The following is a 20,466-nucleotide window of genomic DNA, read 5'->3' on the forward strand; positions in this document are numbered from 1 at the left end:
TTTCAGCAAACAACAGCTCACAGGTGTGTGTGCACCAGCATGTCCACTGTGCCCTTAAAAAACCTCTAGAAACCACTGGTCACCACCTCACATACCTGCTCTGTACACAGACCTGACCAGGGCATGTGAGGTCCTCCACTGGCTAAGGTACATGTCACTGTCCTGCACAGCACATTTTATGAACATGTTTCCCTCTGACAGATCTCACTCTGTGAGATGCAAAAGGCTGTAATGAGGAACGCGGGGGCTTTATCATTTGTTTGGTTGATCTGCTCTCAGAGAAGTAGTTCGATACAGATGACTTATCAGAGCTGTAAAATCAAACTGAAGCCTGCAAAGCAGCAATGCCAGGCTTGTCAGTAAAAGCCATAATAATCCTACGAACAAGACTAACAAGTATTGACATCTGGTTAGTGCAAAATTGTTGCTTTTGTTTTGGAAAGTATATAAAATTCCGTAACATTTTATTTGTTTAAAGTGTAGGGAGGGGGCAACTGTCTCTCCTTATAAGAATCCAAGATTATAAACAGGCAGTACATTAAAAAAATCCAAACAAACAAAACCAAAGAAAAACCCAAACAAACAAATCAAACAACAACCCTCCCAAACTAACAGGTCCAAACAAGTTTTTCTGTTAATTCTGAGAGTTAACAAGTTCTGATGCACTGACTTCTACTGAATTCCTACTGTGGTGAAAATTCTTATGCAAGTTTTACCTCTGTTATGTCTTCCACTCCAAACTGCACATCAAATGTCAGGGCCATATCGTTTTCTGGAAGCAGTGGAGCCCCAGAAGTCCGACTCCAACCCAAACCACACAGAACACCAGTAAAATACTTTCCAGTTTTATCAACCCTGCATGAAAAAGAAAGAAAACAGTCTCACCTAGAGATGAAGAAACTAAACTCAAATGAAGACAGACTTAAATGAACTTGTCTAAGCCATGCCAAACAAGACATGTTTTAAAGATGCTAAAACAACTGAGATGCATTCACACTCAGTCATACTGTTTTTTTAAAATCAAGTGACGAAACAAAATTAAAGTTCTGGTTATCAAAACATATACTCATAAAACTTATAAAAAATCACACATAAGCAAAATTAAGGAATGCTAGCGTCACTGTGTTGAAATTACAATCTACAAATACCAGATTTTAAAGAAAACACAACAGCAATGCAACTGCCAGAACTCAGCTTTTACGAAAAGTTACTGAAGTTCCTCTCCTCATGTAGGTTTAAAATAGCCAGTTCTACATTTCATTTTCCTAGGCATCCAGCATGACTGTCAGGAACTGTACTGCCTTATCACGAGGATAGAATCTGCAGCACCAATTCATATATACATGAACAAGTTATTTTAGCTACATACTATACTAAAACTCATAAAAAATACCAGGAAGAGAATAGATAAAAACTGAAAGCAGAGGGAGAAAAAAAAAAAAGTCTGTCAAAAATTTCTGAGGATCCTAAAAATAAAGAACCACCACTTTTTAAAATGCATGAATACCTGAGTTCTATTGCTGGAGCAAACAGCATACTGAGGAGTGCAAGCAGGCCAGGAATAGGAGGCATCAAAGATGTTTCCCCTAAAAACAGAATAGATCCTGGTACAAAAAGAAAAAAAAAATTAAAAGGAGCATCTAACGAAAATGAAACCTAAAAAAGATGTAACACTGAACTGCAGTGACATATTTTGTAACAGAACTACTCATAAAACCAGAAGTCTAGAGAAACCAACCACACATTTTTATAAGGCATTACCAGCTGCATTTAGTGATATATCAGCAGCAACCAGCAACTGTTGAAAGGCATCTTCTGCAGTATCATGGACAACAATGGAGTTTATGCTGTCCTTACATACGAAAATATTTCTGGGGAAGAAATAATAAATATTTTCAACATTAAAAAACCCACACTAAAACCCACACAAGCATATAAATGGAAGAATGATTTCAAATTCACAATGCAAACTCAAAATAGTTGTTTCTGGTTATTTAGGTTACTTGAATGCCATTTAGCAAATGTATAACATAGTTAATAAATCTCTCTGTAAGACAATGATGCAACTTTGCTAAAACTATTCTTAAGATTTTAAAATAACCATAGTGTGCATATTAATGCACTTCAGGCCTGACTACTTCAGTCTTTTCTATGAATAAAAATTCAGTAGAAATCTGTAAGAATAATTAGGATGAGTTTTGCCTATTTATTGAAAATAACATCTAAGAACATGATTATACTTCACACTAAAAGTCTTCTCATACCTGAACCGGGATACCCTAGTCAGACTGTAGCATTTCAGCTCATAAGGACTGAACGGGCCCGAAACTGTTACCTTCAAAAAAAGGGAGAGAAAAATAACATTCTAGTTAGCCAGCACCTGGATCTCTCCAAATCAAAATTCTTTTAAATGAAAGCCAAAACGCATTTCAGCATGTACTGAGCAACAGTGAGTTGATAAACTGAAAAACAGCATTTCCATTGTAGTCATCTAAAGCAAACTTTGCTTGTTGAGGCACCTAAATAAAAATAATCTATTTTCACAGGTGCTGGAAATTCATTACTTTCCTCTGGCTTAGACACAAGTTCAGACTCCATAGATCACTTAAAATCAGGTTGGTTTTGTTTACATGAGCAGGCCTTTAATCTTGAAAATACCTCACTTTATCAAAGTGAGTCATTAAACAGGACTACTCCTGTGGGTAAACAGAGCATGATTAGGTTCTTGAAAGATTGAAATTTTGTCAGGTCTGAAACAGAGAAAGAATCAGAATGTAGATGAGGTCTAACTTGTAATCAGAATGCAGAACAGGAGAAACATTCTCATGTTTTGCATTCCAACTCAGCAGTGATTTGACATCTGAAAACATGTAGGTAAGAACGAATTCTGAGTTTGGAACTGGCAGAGGAAAAGTATCCCCAGTTTCATTACTATCAGTTGCTGGAGTATTCACTGCATCACCTATCCCAGCTCCCTACCTATCACTAGCTGAGGAAGAATGAAACACTACGTATAATAAAAACCATGTTTAGATTTTCTGAAAAACTGATAGGATTGTACACTTGCTTTTTGCTATAGCTTATGTAAAGAAGACTACCTATGGAAACACTGTGTTCAGTTTTTTACTTTTATGCCTATTCTGCACTGGTTCAAAGTGCTGCCTTAGAATGTGTTAGAAGAGCTGGTTAACTTAATTCTAAGGCTACACTTCAAAACTCTGTTAAAAGCTTCAGCAGACTAGTCTCAAATGGTGCTCACATTATGGCTTTCTACCAACAGAAAGAAGGATGCCCTATGAGAGGCACCAATTGGTTGCTTCAGGTACTGTCAGTCCTCATCTCCATTCTAACAGTGTGAGAAGCAGAGTCATGTAATGACAGGACAAAACCACCACCCAAGTTACCTTATGGGTTGGTACATCAGACTTATTGTCAGAAAAACAGTTTAACAATCTTTCAATGAGATGCTTTTCTTCCTGTCTTGAAGATTCAGGCACTTGCTTTTCTTTCTTTACTTCATCCAAAAGTAACTCCTTGAGCAAATTGTGGTTTTGCTACACAATAATGGAAGAGTGTTAAAACTTTAAAACAATTATGTCTTTAAAAATTTACAAAACAGGTCCTACATGAAGAAATATTCTCATACAAATACAAAAACTGATTTTCCAATGACCTTTCAGATTATACAAAACATAAAAATGGAAGACAATTAAAACTATAAAACAGCTACAGCTTCTCATAATTTCAAGTAACAGTGGAGCAGTTGAATTGATGCAATATCTTCCTGGGAAACATCTCTTCCAAAAAGGGTGTCAAAACAGCAGTACTTTTGGCCAACAGCTCAATATCTATTATGCACACACATAAAAATACACTGTCTTACTCAAGTATTAACCTGGCCTACTCTCAAGCCACTAGTCAGTGCTTCAGCTCAGCTTCTCAGGACTTCAGGCAGCCTGAACCGAAATAAATCAGAGTAAGGAAAGCAGAAGCAGCTCAGTCAATACATACTCGCGATTCGTACGATTCTTCTGCTACTTCAGCATAACGTTCCTCAACAAGCACGTCCCGAATGTTCACCAGGTCTTTGCACCTGGAGTAGCGGAAAACATCCACGTGCAGAACCCCGTGCACGACTGAATACACGTTCACCAGCAGACTGCAGCCACCAACCAGCGAGGCAAATCTCTGGCTGGCGCTGTAACTCCACCGTTCCCCACACACGATCGATCTGGCAGACGGACGCATCTTGCATATCTTGAACTCTAAAGCCTAGAGCAAAAACATTTAACACAGGACTTGCCTGAGTAGGGAATCAGCATGAAAGTGTCTCATTTCCTCCCCAAACGGTTTGAATTAATAACTGTAAATTATTTCATAATTATTTCATAATTATTCATAATTCCTAGGACTGCTGTAAAGCTACTGGCATTATTCCTATTCCATCACTGACAACACAGCTGCACATGACATCTCATATCACTTCAATATAGTATGTAGTTGCTAAGGAATAAGAGCAAACAGTGCATAAAGGATAATTTGGTATTAATTCACTATTCACACTGAAATCTTAGGAGCACAGAGATGTCTTCTCTGGAAAAAAACCTTCACAGTCCACAGTTGTTTTCAACTAAGGTAAGAGAAAATTTGGCAAGACCACTGCAGGTCTTCTGTCCCTGGCAGGCAAGAGTAATTAAGTTCTCATTTAACCCCTTTCCACAATCACTATCTGTAATTATGTCTTTGAATGAATTTACAACAGAAACCCTATTTTTTTTCTAGCCAGTCATTAAAACTAGTCATTAAAAGATTAGGCCTGAAGCAGAAATACATTTCCGTTTAATACATGTGTAGAAAATACAAAAAAAAAGGATGCTTCTTGTGAAAATTATTTCTACTTATTTTTTTCCATCAATTATAAAAGAAAACTGAAGAAAATTAACCCTATCAAGATCTAATCCTAAAAAGAGATCAATAAAATAAAATCATATTTCTGCTGGTCCATTTCTCATTTTCATCAACACATGCTTCAGAGAATACAGTTAATACAATACATCTATTTCTATTAGCTTAAAAATACCTCAACGAGCACTGAAAAGCTGAATTTCAGTTGAAGTCTATTTATTTGTAAATACAGCTCAAGAGAATTATTCTTCTGAAAAATTAGCTACAAAATCCCTCAGACTTGTGTTACAGATCACTTGATCTGTAATATATTTAATCATGAAGAGACTTCTGCCTGAAAAGGTCCAAGTTAAGCCAGCAGTCCAAAGAATAGTAAAGCAGCACAAAGTAAACCATGGACCTCTAGCTTTGCAAAATTTAAAAGAGGTATCCCCCTATGTATCTGTCGTGAAACTGGTAATGTAGCAGAGCAGGAGATCTGATGGAGCAAAACCACTCTGCACAGGAACTGTACACAAGGTACTTGCCACAACAGACTTGTGCCATGCAGACAAGCAGAGATACTGTGCTGCCACTTCCCTGCAGTAGAAGCAGCTGGGTTTAAGCAGGGATCTATAGATTAAGCCAGCCATTGACAGTTTCTCCTCTCTGGGCTGTATAAAGCACTGACATTTGCTCAGGTGTTCTTTAAACTAAAGCAAAGCTGATCTACTGCTCAGCCTGTTACTTGTGAGCACTGTGTGAGGATGCAAAATAACATTCTCCTATCAGGGAGTTCTACTTCTCACAGAACTGACTCACAGCAACCAAACAATAGCAAATGGTAGTTCTCTCCTTCCACTGTTCCTGTGATTACAGGTAGAAGACAGATCCACTTTGCTGTCCCCATAGAAACAGGACTAGTTTCAAACATTCAATTTAAAAAAATGAATACAAAATGCTTTATACATCCAGTCAGGCAGAAAGTTCAGGGTTTTATTTTTTTTTTCAGTTTTTTTTTTTTTTCCTTTTTTCCCCCTCTAGGAAGGGCCCCTGAAAACATAAGGCTGGATTGACATTTCTCTACAATTAAATACAAGGTAGTTCAGTTATACACAAGATCTCCTGCTCCATGAATACACATCTGTGGAAAACACCTAACTATTAGCAAAGGTGATTTGCAGGTACTTGCATCAGCAAAATATGTATTATTTAATTATTATTCTGAAAAGCATTCTTTGTTTTGAAGCACACTCCTGTTTGCCAGGCCAGACACTAAAATATCTAGTAAGCAGCAGCAGCAAAAAGCATCACCTCTACCTGGAAAGGAATCCCTTGAAGACAGCTTGGAATCTTTTTTAATTTATTTAAAGGCACTTCTGATCTATTGCCATAATCCACAAAAAAAACCTGGAAGAAGAATGAAGAGTATCTGCATTAAAAGTGCTATTTTAGTGACAAAAAAAGCCACAACTTGAGTTTAGTAATTACAGTACAACACAATCTTATCAAGTCACATGGAAGCAAATTCAAAGTCTGGAAAACATGCAAATGAAGTCATGTCAAAAAGAATAGGTAAAAATTTATCATGCCTGTTATCTGATCCCTTGGCTAAAACATCCACTCCTGATACAAATAATCCACTAAATCTAGAAAAGGCAAATTTCTCTTAAAGGCTCTAAATTTTCTCCCCACAATTAAAGCTATGTAACCTTACTTCTTAACAGTGAGTGATACCTACCTAATTTACTACCTAACTACTGCTTTTAGATAAGCTAAAGTGAACATGTATCCAGTGACTGTTTAAAAACTCAAACCAGAAAGTGATGAGCACTATTATTCACTAGCTTTCCATGACTAATCAGATAGCAATATTGAGTACTAACTCAAGTGGTGACACTCAGATAGGTTAAGAAATAAAAGAAACTCAAAGGAGGAATAGGTTGTGCAGAGGCCAATCATACAAAACTGAGAAAAATTGTCCTTAAATTGCTGAAAAGTATTAGCCTGAAAAATTAGTATTAATCTTGAACTGTGACACTGAGGTCTTGAGGAGTGAGATGGAGACCAGGAGAGTCAATACAGTACGTGAGATGAGAAAGAGTGCACCTTGCTTCAATTAACAAAAGGGAGCTCAGGACGAAAATGAGACCAGTAACTAGAGGGGAGAAGGAAGAAAAGAAGAGATGCCAACAAGGGCAAGAAACACTGGCAGAACAAGCTTAGATGAATTTGCCATGAATGACTAAAAATTGCCAATACAATGGAGGCAAGAAACTTACTTTCAGATGGCTCTCACTATATTTATGAAAAGGAAGTGATAGGGCTGCTGCTAGCAATGCACGACTGTATCTAAGCATTCCTTGCCATGTTTTCAGATTTACTGGAGGTTTTAGTCTTTATTTTGTTTTGCTTTGCTTCAGCACACAAGACCCTTTACTGTATCCAACTAGAGCGTCTCAATTTAATACTAAAAAATCCCATGTTCTGGAAAAAAACATAATTAATCTACTCTAGCCAGTGATTTGTAAAAAAAAATAAAAAAAGGCAAAGCTCCAGGATTGTTAACCCAATTACATCCTATCAACTTAATATGACATATCATATTACCTCAGCAAAATCTCCATGAACATACAGAACACAAGCTCTGTAGTATCCTCTGTTTTCCAGATAAGCAAATGGTGCCAGACAAAGCAAATCTGGACGTGGAGGCACTGATAAATCCATCAGGTTCTGATAGTTGATTTCAGCAGTTAGAGCCTCGAGTACAGTCCTATTTTTTTCATCTATCCTGTAACCCCAGAAGTGTCCAACTTCTACTATCTGAAAGTAAAAAAGTTAGACAAGATCAGATTTCATATTATTTTATACTTCTACATCAAATACAACACTCATCTGAGCAAAATACATGAGAACACTCCTATTCCTGACACACACAGTTCACATACTGCACTAATGCAGTGAAGCATTTGACTCATAATTAGATGTTATCTGAAAATGTTTATTTTCTGTGCTACTGCAATAAACTTTTCATCTCAACAGATTTATATAAACATTACTAAAAACCAGAAAATTAATCGAAGACTGCTTCCATTTTTCTAAACCAAATTAACATCCAAGAAAACAAAAAATCAAGGCCAACAGTTGATTAGACAGATGCATACAGATTTGGTGCACTTTTCTTATTAGTGACAGAATACCAGTTAGCTACATCTATCAGCAAATCAGCATTGTTACTGTTATGATTAGCCATACTTTAGGAAACTGGTAAGAACATACACCTATTTAAATAAAACTGATTAAGTCGTCTTTTCAAATGGCTTCCTGAGTGCATAGAACCATTTCAGACCTTATATCAAATGCTTGTGATAAAACCAATCTTTATTTACAGTCATTAAAGCTGACACATTGAAACAGAAGTAGCACAAGCTAAGTGACTGCAATGGGTCTGATCAAATTAACATTTTTTAACCAAGAGACTTAGCTGAATAAAAGGAGGAAAATATTCTTTTCTGCACTTGCAAAACATGCCACTACCATCATGAGTTGTTTTAGTACTTCATCCTACCACTTCCCCTACCTCAGTGGTTTTAATGTTTTTATTATTATTTCTATTTTGGCAGAATATATATTTCTGTTACTCAACTCTAGAAGATGATAGTTAACACAAGACTTAAAAATTCTCATCTTCAGATTTCAGAAGTATATATACACATATAATTTTCTCCAATACACTTTTATGCATATTTTTCCAAATAAGCATATACTACCATTAATTCATCTCATTTGTCATACGTACAGTTTCTGAAGAAAACTGGCAGGTAAATGGCCTAAATACCTACTAATTCTCATTTCTGTAGTTTACACAAGTATTTTACCTCTTTTCCGTTAATCCGCTTCACATTTATTCCTACTTCCAGCTAACATTTACTGCCAGCAAATCCCACAAATTCTGTCAAGTGCAAACATGTGAGTACTGTTTAACAAAGAACTACTAAAAATTAGACCAAGAATATTCTCCACGCTTCTGACAGATACTTCCTGCTAAAAACATTATCAGTACCCAGTTCTCTGATTTAAGCTTATCAGATATTAATCTCTACTAAGTTATCTAGGTACTAATTATTAGATATGACCTACTTCAGATGTAGAACATTCCTACCTCCGTTATCTTGATGCACAGAAAACGACTTGGGATCATCTTTGACACTTCTAAAGCACCAAATGAGATTTCCACAGGCTCCACTGTCTGCTTCTGACAGTCTACATTTACTCTAAAAAATTTATGGAATAAAGATGCTAAATGCTTCACTCACAAGAGAAAACTCAAGGAATCAATTTTTTTCACTTTCATTTGCTTCTCAAAGTGTCCCTGGGGCACATTTATGTACTTAATGACTTTTATTTAGGAACACATGACTTCAATTAGAACGTAAAATGACCACACAGAACCAAATTACTACTGAGTTAACTGTCTGAATTGCATTATAAACAAACACAGAAAGATACATACCAGGACACAATTGTGCCAACAACTGATTAAAAATACAAAGAATTAAGGTTAAATAGTGAGACTTTTTGTTATGGCGTGCCTTCTAAGCTTATTTTTTTAAAGCAGAGTACACAACAACACAAAGATAAATTCAGCAAATTTCTATATATGAATTTATATATATAAAAATATTCCTTTTACTTTGCAAATGTTAAGAACTCTAAAATGAAGTCTTTCAGCCTAGGAGACTTGACTTTCTCAACAATTAATTTTCACAAAGATTTCAAGTGCTCTTTTGGGCACAGTGAAACTGCTACAATGCTTTATTAAAAACTAAGTACAATCAACTGGATGTGAAATATTCACCCGTACTTTAACCTCCCCAGTTCATTCTTGCCTTCCTCTTTTAGATTTCTTGTTTTAAAATACTAAAGTGGCTGCTGCCCAATCAGGAGCTAGGCAGATTAGCATTTTATCAGGTTACTATGTGCTGTGATTCTGAGCTTCAGGTCATACAAGTAACCAGGAAACCCACATGCCAGATTTTCCTAGCAAAAGCAGGTGTGGACCATAGAGACTCACTAGATTGCATTCCTCAGAAGTATTTTCTATTATGTTGTTACACCTTATGTTGGTAGGTTTCCCCACAGTTTCTGTTGCCATACTCCATCTCCCTCCCTTTCTTTTTTGTCCCCAAATGCCACTCCTCAATTATTTTGGTTATAGCAATTCCCATGTTGCCTCTGGCATGAGCAGTGGGTACAACCACACTTCCATATGCCAAAGGCAAATGGAGTAGAACCTTGGGGAAAAAAAGAAGACTGTATATGTGGAGTTCTCTTCAACAGTAAAACACCTTTAACTATACCAAAATATTTAAGACAATCACATTATTTCTAGTCCTGCAAAAACACTGTGCTTAGACAAAGTTTACATCTGTTTTTTGAACCTAGCATGTCTTCCTTGGTGATGCTTCCAAGGAAATTTCCACTGAATCCAGCAAACCTCATTTCACTGCAAAGAAACACATTTTCCACACACAATACAATTACCTCAAAGATTCCAAACTTGCAGCTGCCACGCCTTGCAATTGTTTTCTGATATCATCTGGATAATGAACATCCAGCTCAAAAGGAATCTTCAGTTGTAACATCTTGATTGCCAGGTACACTTCGGGTAGAACCTTAAAGGCCTCCTTTGGATTGCGGGAGAACTCCACCAGAGCCCTGTTCACACACACCCCGCAAAAAAACCCCAAACCAAACAAAAAACAGACAAAAAACCCCAACAGCAAACAAACTTTAATTATCCTGATGACTATAAGAAAACTTTCTAACATTTTTAGAAGCACATGCCAAATTTAATGAGCGTATTTAATACAAATAGAAAGGATATGAAAATATATGTGAATAAGAAAATAACTGAAGATTGGAAAAGGAATAAGAAGGGCTACATGAACTCAACTTTGGGCAGTTATCAGCCAAAGTCAGCCTGATGATTAGCTAAAAAAAGCCATCACACTGTACAAATGAGCTAAATTGAGTATAAAAGTTAGAAATAAATACAGGCATTAGTTGCAGTTAAGGTCCACCATAAGAGAACAGAAGAGACAAAACAGAAGGCTCTACTTTAGATAGTTTACCTAATGTTATTCCAACCAAGGTACATTAAACTTCAAAACCACCTTTTTAACTCTAGCCAACACACTAAAAATAAGTTTCTGATCCCAAAGAGAGAAGAAAAACTAATTTTGTCAGTATATCATTGACAAGGAAACTGATTACTGGATTGGTAACTGAGAACATGAGAAAGACAGAATACTTAAAAGCACTTCACACTTACTTTGATCCGTTATAGGCAATAGATTTTACTTGCCCACACTGTCTAAGCTGTGACTGCAACTGTTTATGGTACAGATATCCATAAGGAGGAATATTCTTTAGCTGTTAAGAAAAAAATGTTAAATTTGGATACATTCAATTTTTTTAATGCATTTTAAAGTTCACCTAAATAGTCAGCTTTCTCCTTAACTTGACATGTAATAATGATACACAATCTAAACCCCAAAAAATTCCAAAAACGCTGTAGTACATTCAAAAATGTCAAAAAAACAATGAAAAGCATAGTTTTGCTGCTAGTGATGCCCTACTGCTTCAAAACAGTAGATAAATGTTTTCTTTGTCTAACTATAAATGAAGCAGATTAATCTGTAATTATATATCTGAGCTTGATATTTTTTCCAAAAAGCTCTCTTGTATCCCTGGCTTTGCTTGTAACAGAAAAGCTAACTTTCTCTAACTTGTTCTTACTTAATAATCTCTCATAGGAGATCCTGACTTAATACATAATCATGAAATCCTAATTAGACTTTGAACTATTTTTCAGGGGCTATGCAACTGTCTATTCTTTTCTTTGGCTGCTACAGCCTTAGACAGGAAAGACCAGATTATTTTTAGAAAATCTTCCTATGCCTTGGAGTGACATTACTAAGATCAGCTGCTAGTCAAAAACATGGTCTAGGTTAGACTGCAGAAACTGCCTCAAGGCAAGACGATTTAGAGAGACCAGAGAGTGGGAAGAGTAATTGTCTTTTTTAATTTCAGCACACACCATTAGGAGCAGCATACAGCTACAAGAGTCTCTCAGATTATCATCTTGAGGAACTTGCAGCATTTGTGCCCAAGATGATCATTTACCTTGATAAAGACACAGCAGCTACTTCTTCCTTCTTCAAGGTAACAAGCAGTTGATGTACGAGTAGATTAAGAGTTAAATATATTAAAAGTAAGTAGCTCCCTAAATCTACCAGTTTAATCTTGATCAATGTTGCTGTGGTAAGACTCATATTTATTCTACAAGATTGACTCCAATCTGATATTTCGCTTCAATATCCTTAAATAATATGGTAAAAACTTCAAAAGCATAAATAAATATGTTTCTGTACGCATGTTGCCATGCCAGCATCTCCTTCAGTATAGAACCAGCCCCTCTTCTTAGGTAAGCAGTGAAGTGCAAAAAAAAAATAAAATTACTTTTTAAAAAGATTTTCTGAGTTTCTCTCCTACCTTTTTAGCTATTTTCTCTTGTGCCAATAAAAGTCTATTCTTTGAGGCTCCCTGGTTTGTAGGTTTGCTTTCTTTAAGCATAGGTCATGGTTATTTTACTAGTTCAGATACACCAAACACTTTCCTAGTTTAGAGTGTGCACCATTTTGCAAAATAAACAGACATTTTAAACTTGCACTTATGTAATCAGATAAAAAGTAATATTTGAAGATAAACAGAAAGTTCAGTGCAATACCTGAGTAACCTTAAAGCAACAAGCATGTATGCCATGCACTATCAAGAAGATTAAAAAAAAGTAACACTGAAGTTGCAACAACGCATTACATAAGTACTCACTGAAAAGTACCCTTGAGAGTGCTGTTGTATTTTTCCAAATATTTTATTAGTTTGATGGAAGTTGCTAGTCTTGCACAGGCAAACAATCGAATGCATAGAGGCAGTTCTCAGCAATTCTTCTAAAATTGTCCACCCATATAATGTTTATTGTATTAAAAGGGAGATGGGAGGGAAGAGAGTTTAACAAGCAAGGATTAGAGTAGATAATTATTTCTGTCCTTGCCCAACACAGAAAAGAACTTGAATATACCACCCAAACACTATGTATTCCTATTACTTGATTCTTAATTAAGTCATTCACCTTCTTAACATACCATTACAGTGGTTTTTGGATCTTTGCCAGCAAGCTCTTTCACAGCACTTTTTTCATCACATTCTCCAAAAGTAAAGTAGTTTGGATAAAAAGCACCAGCAATTACAACCTGTATCGAGAAAATATTTTGTAAAACGCAGCACATTGTATTCAGTTTCCTGAAAAGAAATACACTGGCAACATTAAGAGACACTAACAGATCTTCACATGGATATTTTTTTACTGTCTCTTTCCAGGAACTACTGGAACTGCAGACTAAACACTAGTTCATGCAAATCCTTAAAAACATACTCTCATGAAAAGAGTTCAATTTCTGGAACAAGTCCACAACATTTCAATATTTCTGTATGCAGACTTGCTCTATGAAAACTGTAATTGTTAGTCCTAATTTCAGGAAGAGCCTCAACTTAAATAAACACACATAAGATAGCCACAGGTAAATTGTTCCATTTTCAGGTTACATCTTACGGTATTCAAGAATTCAGCTTCTAGAAGTTCACTGCTTACACAGTTAAAACAACTGCCACTGAGAAGATAAATATGTCTGTGAAAATAAAATCACTGCTAATCAGTTCAAGTAAGACAAGAAAATTAACTGGAAATCTGACAAAGTTAAGATAGTTGAAGGACATCTAATTCCCAGCATCCCCTCCCCACTACTAACCAAGACAGCGGGCATTCAAAATAGAGCACTTCAAACGAGTGATAATGTCATTTTCAAATAACTAACATTAGTTGTCCTTCTACATTGTCAATACACTTTCAAAAAGAGTTACTTTTTCCTCTATCCAAAATCTCAATATCCACAGAGAATTCTGAAACATGAGTGTAATAGCAGTTCACCAATACTTGTATATAAAAATCCAACTGTAAATTTTGTAAATAATGTCTCTTTATGACAACAAAGCATTACCTGCAAAATGAAGCGTTGTTTGTTCACGTACTCCTGGTCCACAGCAGATGGTCGAGCATTAACATACATGTTAAATGCTCTGACTCGCCTTTTCAAGTTGTGAAATAACTCTGCCACCTGAAATTTGATCTCTAAGTTACATTTTAAATAGATCAAAAACATCCACAAGTCAAAATAAAATTTGTCAGTAGAAGTAAAATAATTGGGCAAACTCCCTTCGCTTTTTAGGTGACTGGTATACTTTTCACCAAAATACTGCTCAGCACCTCTGTGCTGGAAGATAATTTCAGTACTGTGACTCAAACAGTTTTCTTGACATCTCCTTATGAAGAAGAATTTTGTAGTCGCAAAGCATATTATGCATATATGATATAGAACAAAATTAGGAAAGAATAGGATGAATTCTCCATTTAAATAATTTTAGGTTTGCACCTTAAAAGGTAAAAATCAGGCTAACAACCTGGACTTCTGTACCTAACTACAGCAGTGACCATGCACCACCCTCAGTTCAGCAGACAACCATGATTATTGTGAGATCAAACTTATGCTCTACAGCAGAACATATTAAGCTTTCCATCTTCGGCATTTCCAAGAAGCTTCCACAAGGTCCTCCAACCACACAGTGAATACCATCACCCTCCAAATGATTCTGGAGTAAATGTAGAAAAGTACAGTTCACTCAACTTCTTTGTATCTACACTGTCTCTTTCTTTCTGCTCCTGGCAGTTTTAGGATACTACTAGAAAAACTACTGTAACAAGAAAGCAACCCATGTGACTGACTCAGTTCTGCAAATTCACTTCCACACAAGGAATTATAAAATTAGTATCTTAAAGTGTGGTAAATAAAAAACCCCAAATCTTACTAAGTGTTAGTGTAGGTGTCCATTCTAAACTCCTTATATGTCGTGCACAACCTCTTCTTGCATTATCTGAAATTGAACCAAGAGAGGTCACTGTGTAAGCCTGATCACTCCACTGTCCAGTTCTACAGAATTTGCCTTTCTCTCATCTTTTTGTTGTTGTCACATATACAAGCAAAAAAAAACTCTTGGCATTTTTTATCCAGATGGTTGCTTGTCATCAGAAGTTTTTTATATTTCCTGTGCTTTTTGAAGACAGGCCCCATACTGCTCATGCCAAAGCTATGAACAGGTGGAATAATGAGCAGGTCATTCTGCCAATCACAGGTACCCAGGAGTTTTACTTATTTCCCTCTCAACATATCACATTCAGCTTGAAGCCCATTGTAAAGCAGAATTTTCATTAATTGCTGCAGTAATGTTAGCAACAAAGCCCCACAAATTTTCAAGTCCAGGTCTCATGATATAACTGCATTTGCTTAGTTTTCCTAACCAGAAGACGGAAGTTATGTAACAACAGACAGCAGTCACACCACAACCAGTGACCTGAGTAACCTACAAAACTAGCAAATGCTGGAGGTCTCTTAAAAATATGTTAATAATTTAACACCACTGTTCATCCTAAACAAAAGGAAAACTGCTTTCATCTAAATTCATACATCATTTCAAGAAAATATACATATATATTGATAGATACATAACACAGTAGGCTTGTCCAAGACCTTAACATTTCCAGAAAACAAGGGAAGTCCTTCTGCTTATAAAACTGTTTACCTATTTAATCTTACCTCTTTCATCCTCTTGACATGAACACAATTTGATCGACCCCACTCATACTCTTCCTGAAAAAGAAAGTTGGAAACTTGTTTCTTCTACTGCTAGTAAACTTTCTCTCAAACTCTATGTGGAGACAAATAGTAATTATAAATAGAAATGGAAGCATTTAATGTAATTTCACAGCCTTCTGTGCATTCATATGAAGTATTATGACATGTATGAAAACATCAGACAATTATATATTTGACTAAAACTATACTTTGGTTACCATCAATGCAGCTGTGGGTTATGTAAATTTTTCATATAAACCCACAAGTCCAACTCCTCCGTGTTGCTACTACAAAATCTAGTTTAAGATGGACAGCCAGAGAATTGTAGGCATGCTAAGGATTGAAAAGAACTCCAAGATCATCGAGTCCAAGCATTAACCCACCACTGCCATGTTCAGCAATAAATCATGTCCCCAGGTGCCACACTCACACAAACAGTGACTCCAGAAATTTTTCCTAATATCCAACCTAAACCTCTCCTGGTACAACTTGAGGCCATTTCCTCTCCTCTTACCACTCGGAAGAAAGGGCCAATCCCCACCTCACTACAGCCTCCTTTCACGAAGTTGGAGAGAGTGACAAGGTCCTCCCTGAGCATCCATGTCTCCAGATTAAACACCCCAAGCTCCCCCAGCTGCTCCTCATAAGACTTGTGCTCCAGACCCTTCCCCAGCTCAGTTGCCTTTTTCTGGACATACTCCAACACTTCAATATCTTACAGTACTTTCTACATAGCATTTGAGGTGCAGCCTCACCAGTGCCAAGCACAGGGGACAAATCACTTCTCTGACCCTCCTGGTCACAATATTACTGGTAAAAGCCAGGATGCCACTGGCCTTCATGGCCATCTGGGCACACTTCCAGAAAACCAGAACTTCTTTATCTGAACGTATAACTTTATCAGAGAGATTCTGGCCATCCTGGCTACTCGTTATAACTCAGTATATGTTACACACTGGTACCCACAAAAGACACTATGTTCTAAAAGAAGCAGAGAAATAAAAGAGGTTTTATCTTATACACGCAAAAGAAAGACTAGAGGCAGTTATTGAGTGCATACTAATGTTTTTTTGTGACTGATGCATATAAACATCTTCCATCTTTCAGGGTTTTTTGAGAGGGCAGAAATTTGTGTGTTTAAAAAAAAATAAAAAGAGACACTTATGTGTATTAAAAGTGTTTCTTTCAACTACAGTTCAATTTCCCTTTTTAGCTTGGATTTCAAACCCTCTAGCCATTGTTGATTCATCTGTGAAAGGGACTACATAAGGGATTGTCTTCAAATAACTGCACTGGATTCAAAGACTCATTTCCCCTCAAAGCCTATGCTTCTATTTACTTATGGAAAATCGTAATTATTATAAATAAGGTTTGCTAGCAAAAATTCCGTACTAAGAATGTAAAATACTCCAGCACTGAAGTCACCAATCTTGAACAGAAAAGAAGAAATACAACTAACCTTGGGATTTCTCAGCTTCCCCTTTTGTTTGCAGGCCTGCCATGCCTAAGAAAGAAGTGGTGAAGTATTCAGACACAAAATGTAGTGCTTTAGTAATAACTATTACAAATACTAATATAACACTTAAAACTATGAAGGCTTTTTTCATAGCAATACTGAAGATAACTTTTAACACCATTTTAAAAACGAAAAATTCACCTGGGCTATCACAACCCACAACTATTTCAGCACAAAAGAGTGTAAGAAAATCTGAATCACAGCAATTTAGGTTGGAGGAGACTTCTTCAGATCAATTGTTACAACATTTCACACAGCAGGCCCAACTTAGATCAGATTTTTGAAGATGTTGCCTAAAAAACCCTGAGTAACCTTGACAGACCTCACAGATGAACCTGCTCTGAGCAGGAGACTGGACTACACACCTCCTGAGGTCCTTCCAGCCTAATTATTTAATGATTTTAGTCTAACATGATGCTTGTCTGGTTGATTCCTAAGTAGATATAAATACTTCTCATTCTTATGAACAGTCTTACTCTACTTTTTTTGAGGATGGGTAAGAACTCTGAGTCTTCTGCTCCTCATATGAGAGCACACAAAGTGGTGTGGCTGCAAAATGTAATTCTAGAATGCATTACTGCTGGGCTCAAAGTGTGGCAGGGTTATAAATGTTGTATTATGACACACTAAAGAATAACAATTTCTGTAGGAAGATAACTGTTCTGCCTTCAAGTCAGACTGAAAAGGAGTTTAAACACTACTGGATGAACTGTAATTACATATGTTGCCTCAAACTTGCCATCAGCTCCTGCAGCTAAACTGGAGACACAGTATTTAAGTCACTAAATTTCTGGACATAGCTTAGAATTTCTGGATCTTGATGCATACCAAAGAAGACTGAACAAGTTATGTTCCAAGGTTTTAAAGGAGTAAGTCCCAATTTGTGTTGGGAGAGGTACAACAGCCACCTCGTAACACAGCCATACATAAACAGGCCCTCCACCTAGTTTTCTGAGAGGAAAGGGATAGAGTATTAAAGCACACAAAAAGGTTCATAAATTAATAGAACAATCTGGATGCTTTAATATGATGTTGTAATAAAGCAAACTACTTTCAGAACCTTTGTTTTCCTCCTCACTTTGGGACAAAAGTAAGTGAACTGACTAATTCTGATTACAGTTCTGATGCAAATGCCTCCCAGAACACAAGGCTGGAAGAGAAGTTAACATACCCCACATATTAATAAAAATAAGTTCATTATTAGGTAGGAAATCTATGACATGCTGGCAGAATCCGCTTCTTCCAGTTTGAGACCTCATAATGCAATTTTCCAGCTTACTGTGGACATTGACTATTGGCATAGTTGAATAGCTAGACTGAATTTCTCCATCTTGAAAGAGGCTATCCTGGAACAAATCTATTCTGAATCAGGGAATTTGAAAACAAACCTTCCAGAACTTACTTGTATTTTTCTGATAGCCATTCAAAACAAAGCTTTCACATCACTGACACACAGAGATACTGCACTGGAAGCTCTGTCTGAATGTTTGTATTTATTCTCCAGGACAACATACTGATTTATAGAAATATCATCTTGAGATTAACAGGGCATAATTACCAAGGGACATGAAGGAAATATAATATGGAATAGGATAAGGGGAATTCAGAAAATATTATTTTTGAGGCTCAGGATCAGTGGATACATGTGGCATGCATGCCCACGTGTGCTTCATAAAATTCTGACAGCAGAGTAGAGAAAAACAAGTCAGTTTTCACTGAAGGACAACATATTTAAAGAACTGAATAAATTAAATTTGCAGCTGAAGATTTTGGAGTCTCTAGATTACAAAACATGCCAGAGAATGCATAATGTAAAATATTGACTAATAAGTTCCTCTAACCTGAGTCTTCACTACACTGTACCAGCTCTGTTTGTATCTGGAGGAATCAATCCCTGTCCATGGTACTGGCCTACCAAGCAGCCAAGTATACCAAAAAATGACATTTGTACAACATTAAAAAAAAAATAAAATCACAAAGTCAAAGCTAAGAAGTCTAGGGAAAGGTCACCAAACTTATTCTGTACTAGAATTTACTAGTCCCAATATCCTTAGTTAGAAGAGATCAACAAATATCACCGCATCTCTGGTATTTTATTTTTGGTTGTTACAGTAGACACAATCAGAACTAATAGTATTACAGTATGACACAGCCTGCAAAAAATATCAGTAAGTAGTTACAGTAATGTGAAGTTTTTAACAACTCCAAAGCACAAATGCTGCCCTGATCCTACAAAGACGAGAATCTCTGCCTCGGTCTATCAGATTTCACCACAATCTAAGCCAGAAGAAAAAGACTTACCTTAAATGCATTCACAATTGCAATACAGTCGCTCTTACTATTCCCAGCAAAACCCATTTTTTTCCTGGCAACACAAAAGTATCATCAACAATATTTTTTTCAAATATTGCATGTATTACGCAGCTCAGAATGCTACATTAGTAACACCTTCCAGGTCTTTATAAACAAGATTGATACACTTATTGTAATTATTTGTTCTTATTCACATCTCTTTGTTGAAGGAGATGCTTTGTATGGGCAGAGTAGCAATAAAAAATCGTCCTTGTTATTTTAAAAAACATTTTAATAGACACTGCCACATGTTCACATCAGAAAGGCAAAGCTGAACAATGGAGCCTTGTGCTCAGGAAAGGATGAGTTAACTCAGTGATTTATGTTCATACATAAACAGATTCCAGTTATCTGGAAAACTTTTTGTACTGCTTGGCAATTGAACAGAACATGAGACTCATGACATGGAACATAATACTGAGTCATTGACTTTGCCCTCTGCTCCCAAATGTAGTTAAGAATTCGTAAAATGTCTGGTTACTACCTGAATCCATCAACATGTTCTTTGAAAGGTACTGCAAAAAAATTCCGCAAAGACAGTGCTGCAGCTGCAACAAAAACAAATCAAAATGAAAACCTGCAAATCACCTGGTTTTAGAGAAATGTTCTCACATGTTGCTCTTTCAGTTACCTATAATAAGGCATTCCTCTAAGCACCCGAAGACGTGCCCAAGCACTATCAATTTTCCAAGATACAGGTCCACTGGCAAGTGTATCAATACTCTTCCTAGAAAAGTCAGCTCACCATCATGCAGATTTTCTTCTGTTTGCACACAGGTAAGTGCTCCCAGCTAAAGAAATCATAATTTGTTCATTTGTAAAAGCTGACTTAGTAAATCCAAAACAATTTTTAAAGCCTAGTACTTTGGAAACCAAAGCTACTATCTATACTGGATATAAAAGCAA

General features: G+C 36.4%; 1 protein-coding gene across 2 annotated transcripts in view; it reads right to left on the bottom strand.

The window, feature by feature from the left end:
- TDRD9 (tudor domain containing 9) overlaps positions 1–20,466 on the bottom strand; it is a 72,332-nt gene that overhangs the window by 4,995 nt on the left and 46,871 nt on the right. The window contains exons 16-33 of one of the 2 annotated variants that reach the window (XM_027638135.1): positions 20,306–20,351; positions 20,045–20,108; positions 19,510–19,573; positions 17,152–17,196; positions 15,654–15,707; positions 14,004–14,120; positions 13,092–13,199; positions 11,219–11,319; positions 10,429–10,602; positions 9,047–9,158; positions 7,495–7,707; positions 6,205–6,294; positions 4,012–4,272; positions 3,405–3,554; positions 2,265–2,335; positions 1,762–1,871; positions 1,508–1,604; positions 717–855 (exon numbers count right to left, since the gene is read on the bottom strand). In XM_027638135.1, the coding sequence (XP_027493936.1) occupies positions 717–855; positions 1,508–1,604; positions 1,762–1,871; positions 2,265–2,335; positions 3,405–3,554; positions 4,012–4,272; positions 6,205–6,294; positions 7,495–7,707; positions 9,047–9,158; positions 10,429–10,602; positions 11,219–11,319; positions 13,092–13,199; positions 14,004–14,120; positions 15,654–15,707; positions 17,152–17,196; positions 19,510–19,573; positions 20,045–20,108; positions 20,306–20,351 (2,016 nt within the window). Of the gene's footprint in view, positions 1–716; positions 856–1,507; positions 1,605–1,761; positions 1,872–2,264; positions 2,336–3,404; positions 3,555–4,011; positions 4,273–6,204; positions 6,295–7,494; positions 7,708–9,046; positions 9,159–10,428; positions 10,603–11,218; positions 11,320–13,091; positions 13,200–14,003; positions 14,121–15,653; positions 15,708–17,151; positions 17,197–19,509; positions 19,574–20,044; positions 20,109–20,191; positions 20,352–20,466 lie in introns of both variants that reach the window. The other variant, XM_027638134.1, reaches the window with a different exon arrangement.

This window comes from Corapipo altera, unplaced genomic scaffold, assembly GCF_003945725.1.
Source record: "Corapipo altera isolate COAL_440 unplaced genomic scaffold, ASM394572v1 23, whole genome shotgun sequence".
Taxonomy (NCBI): domain Eukaryota; kingdom Metazoa; phylum Chordata; class Aves; order Passeriformes; family Pipridae; genus Corapipo; species Corapipo altera.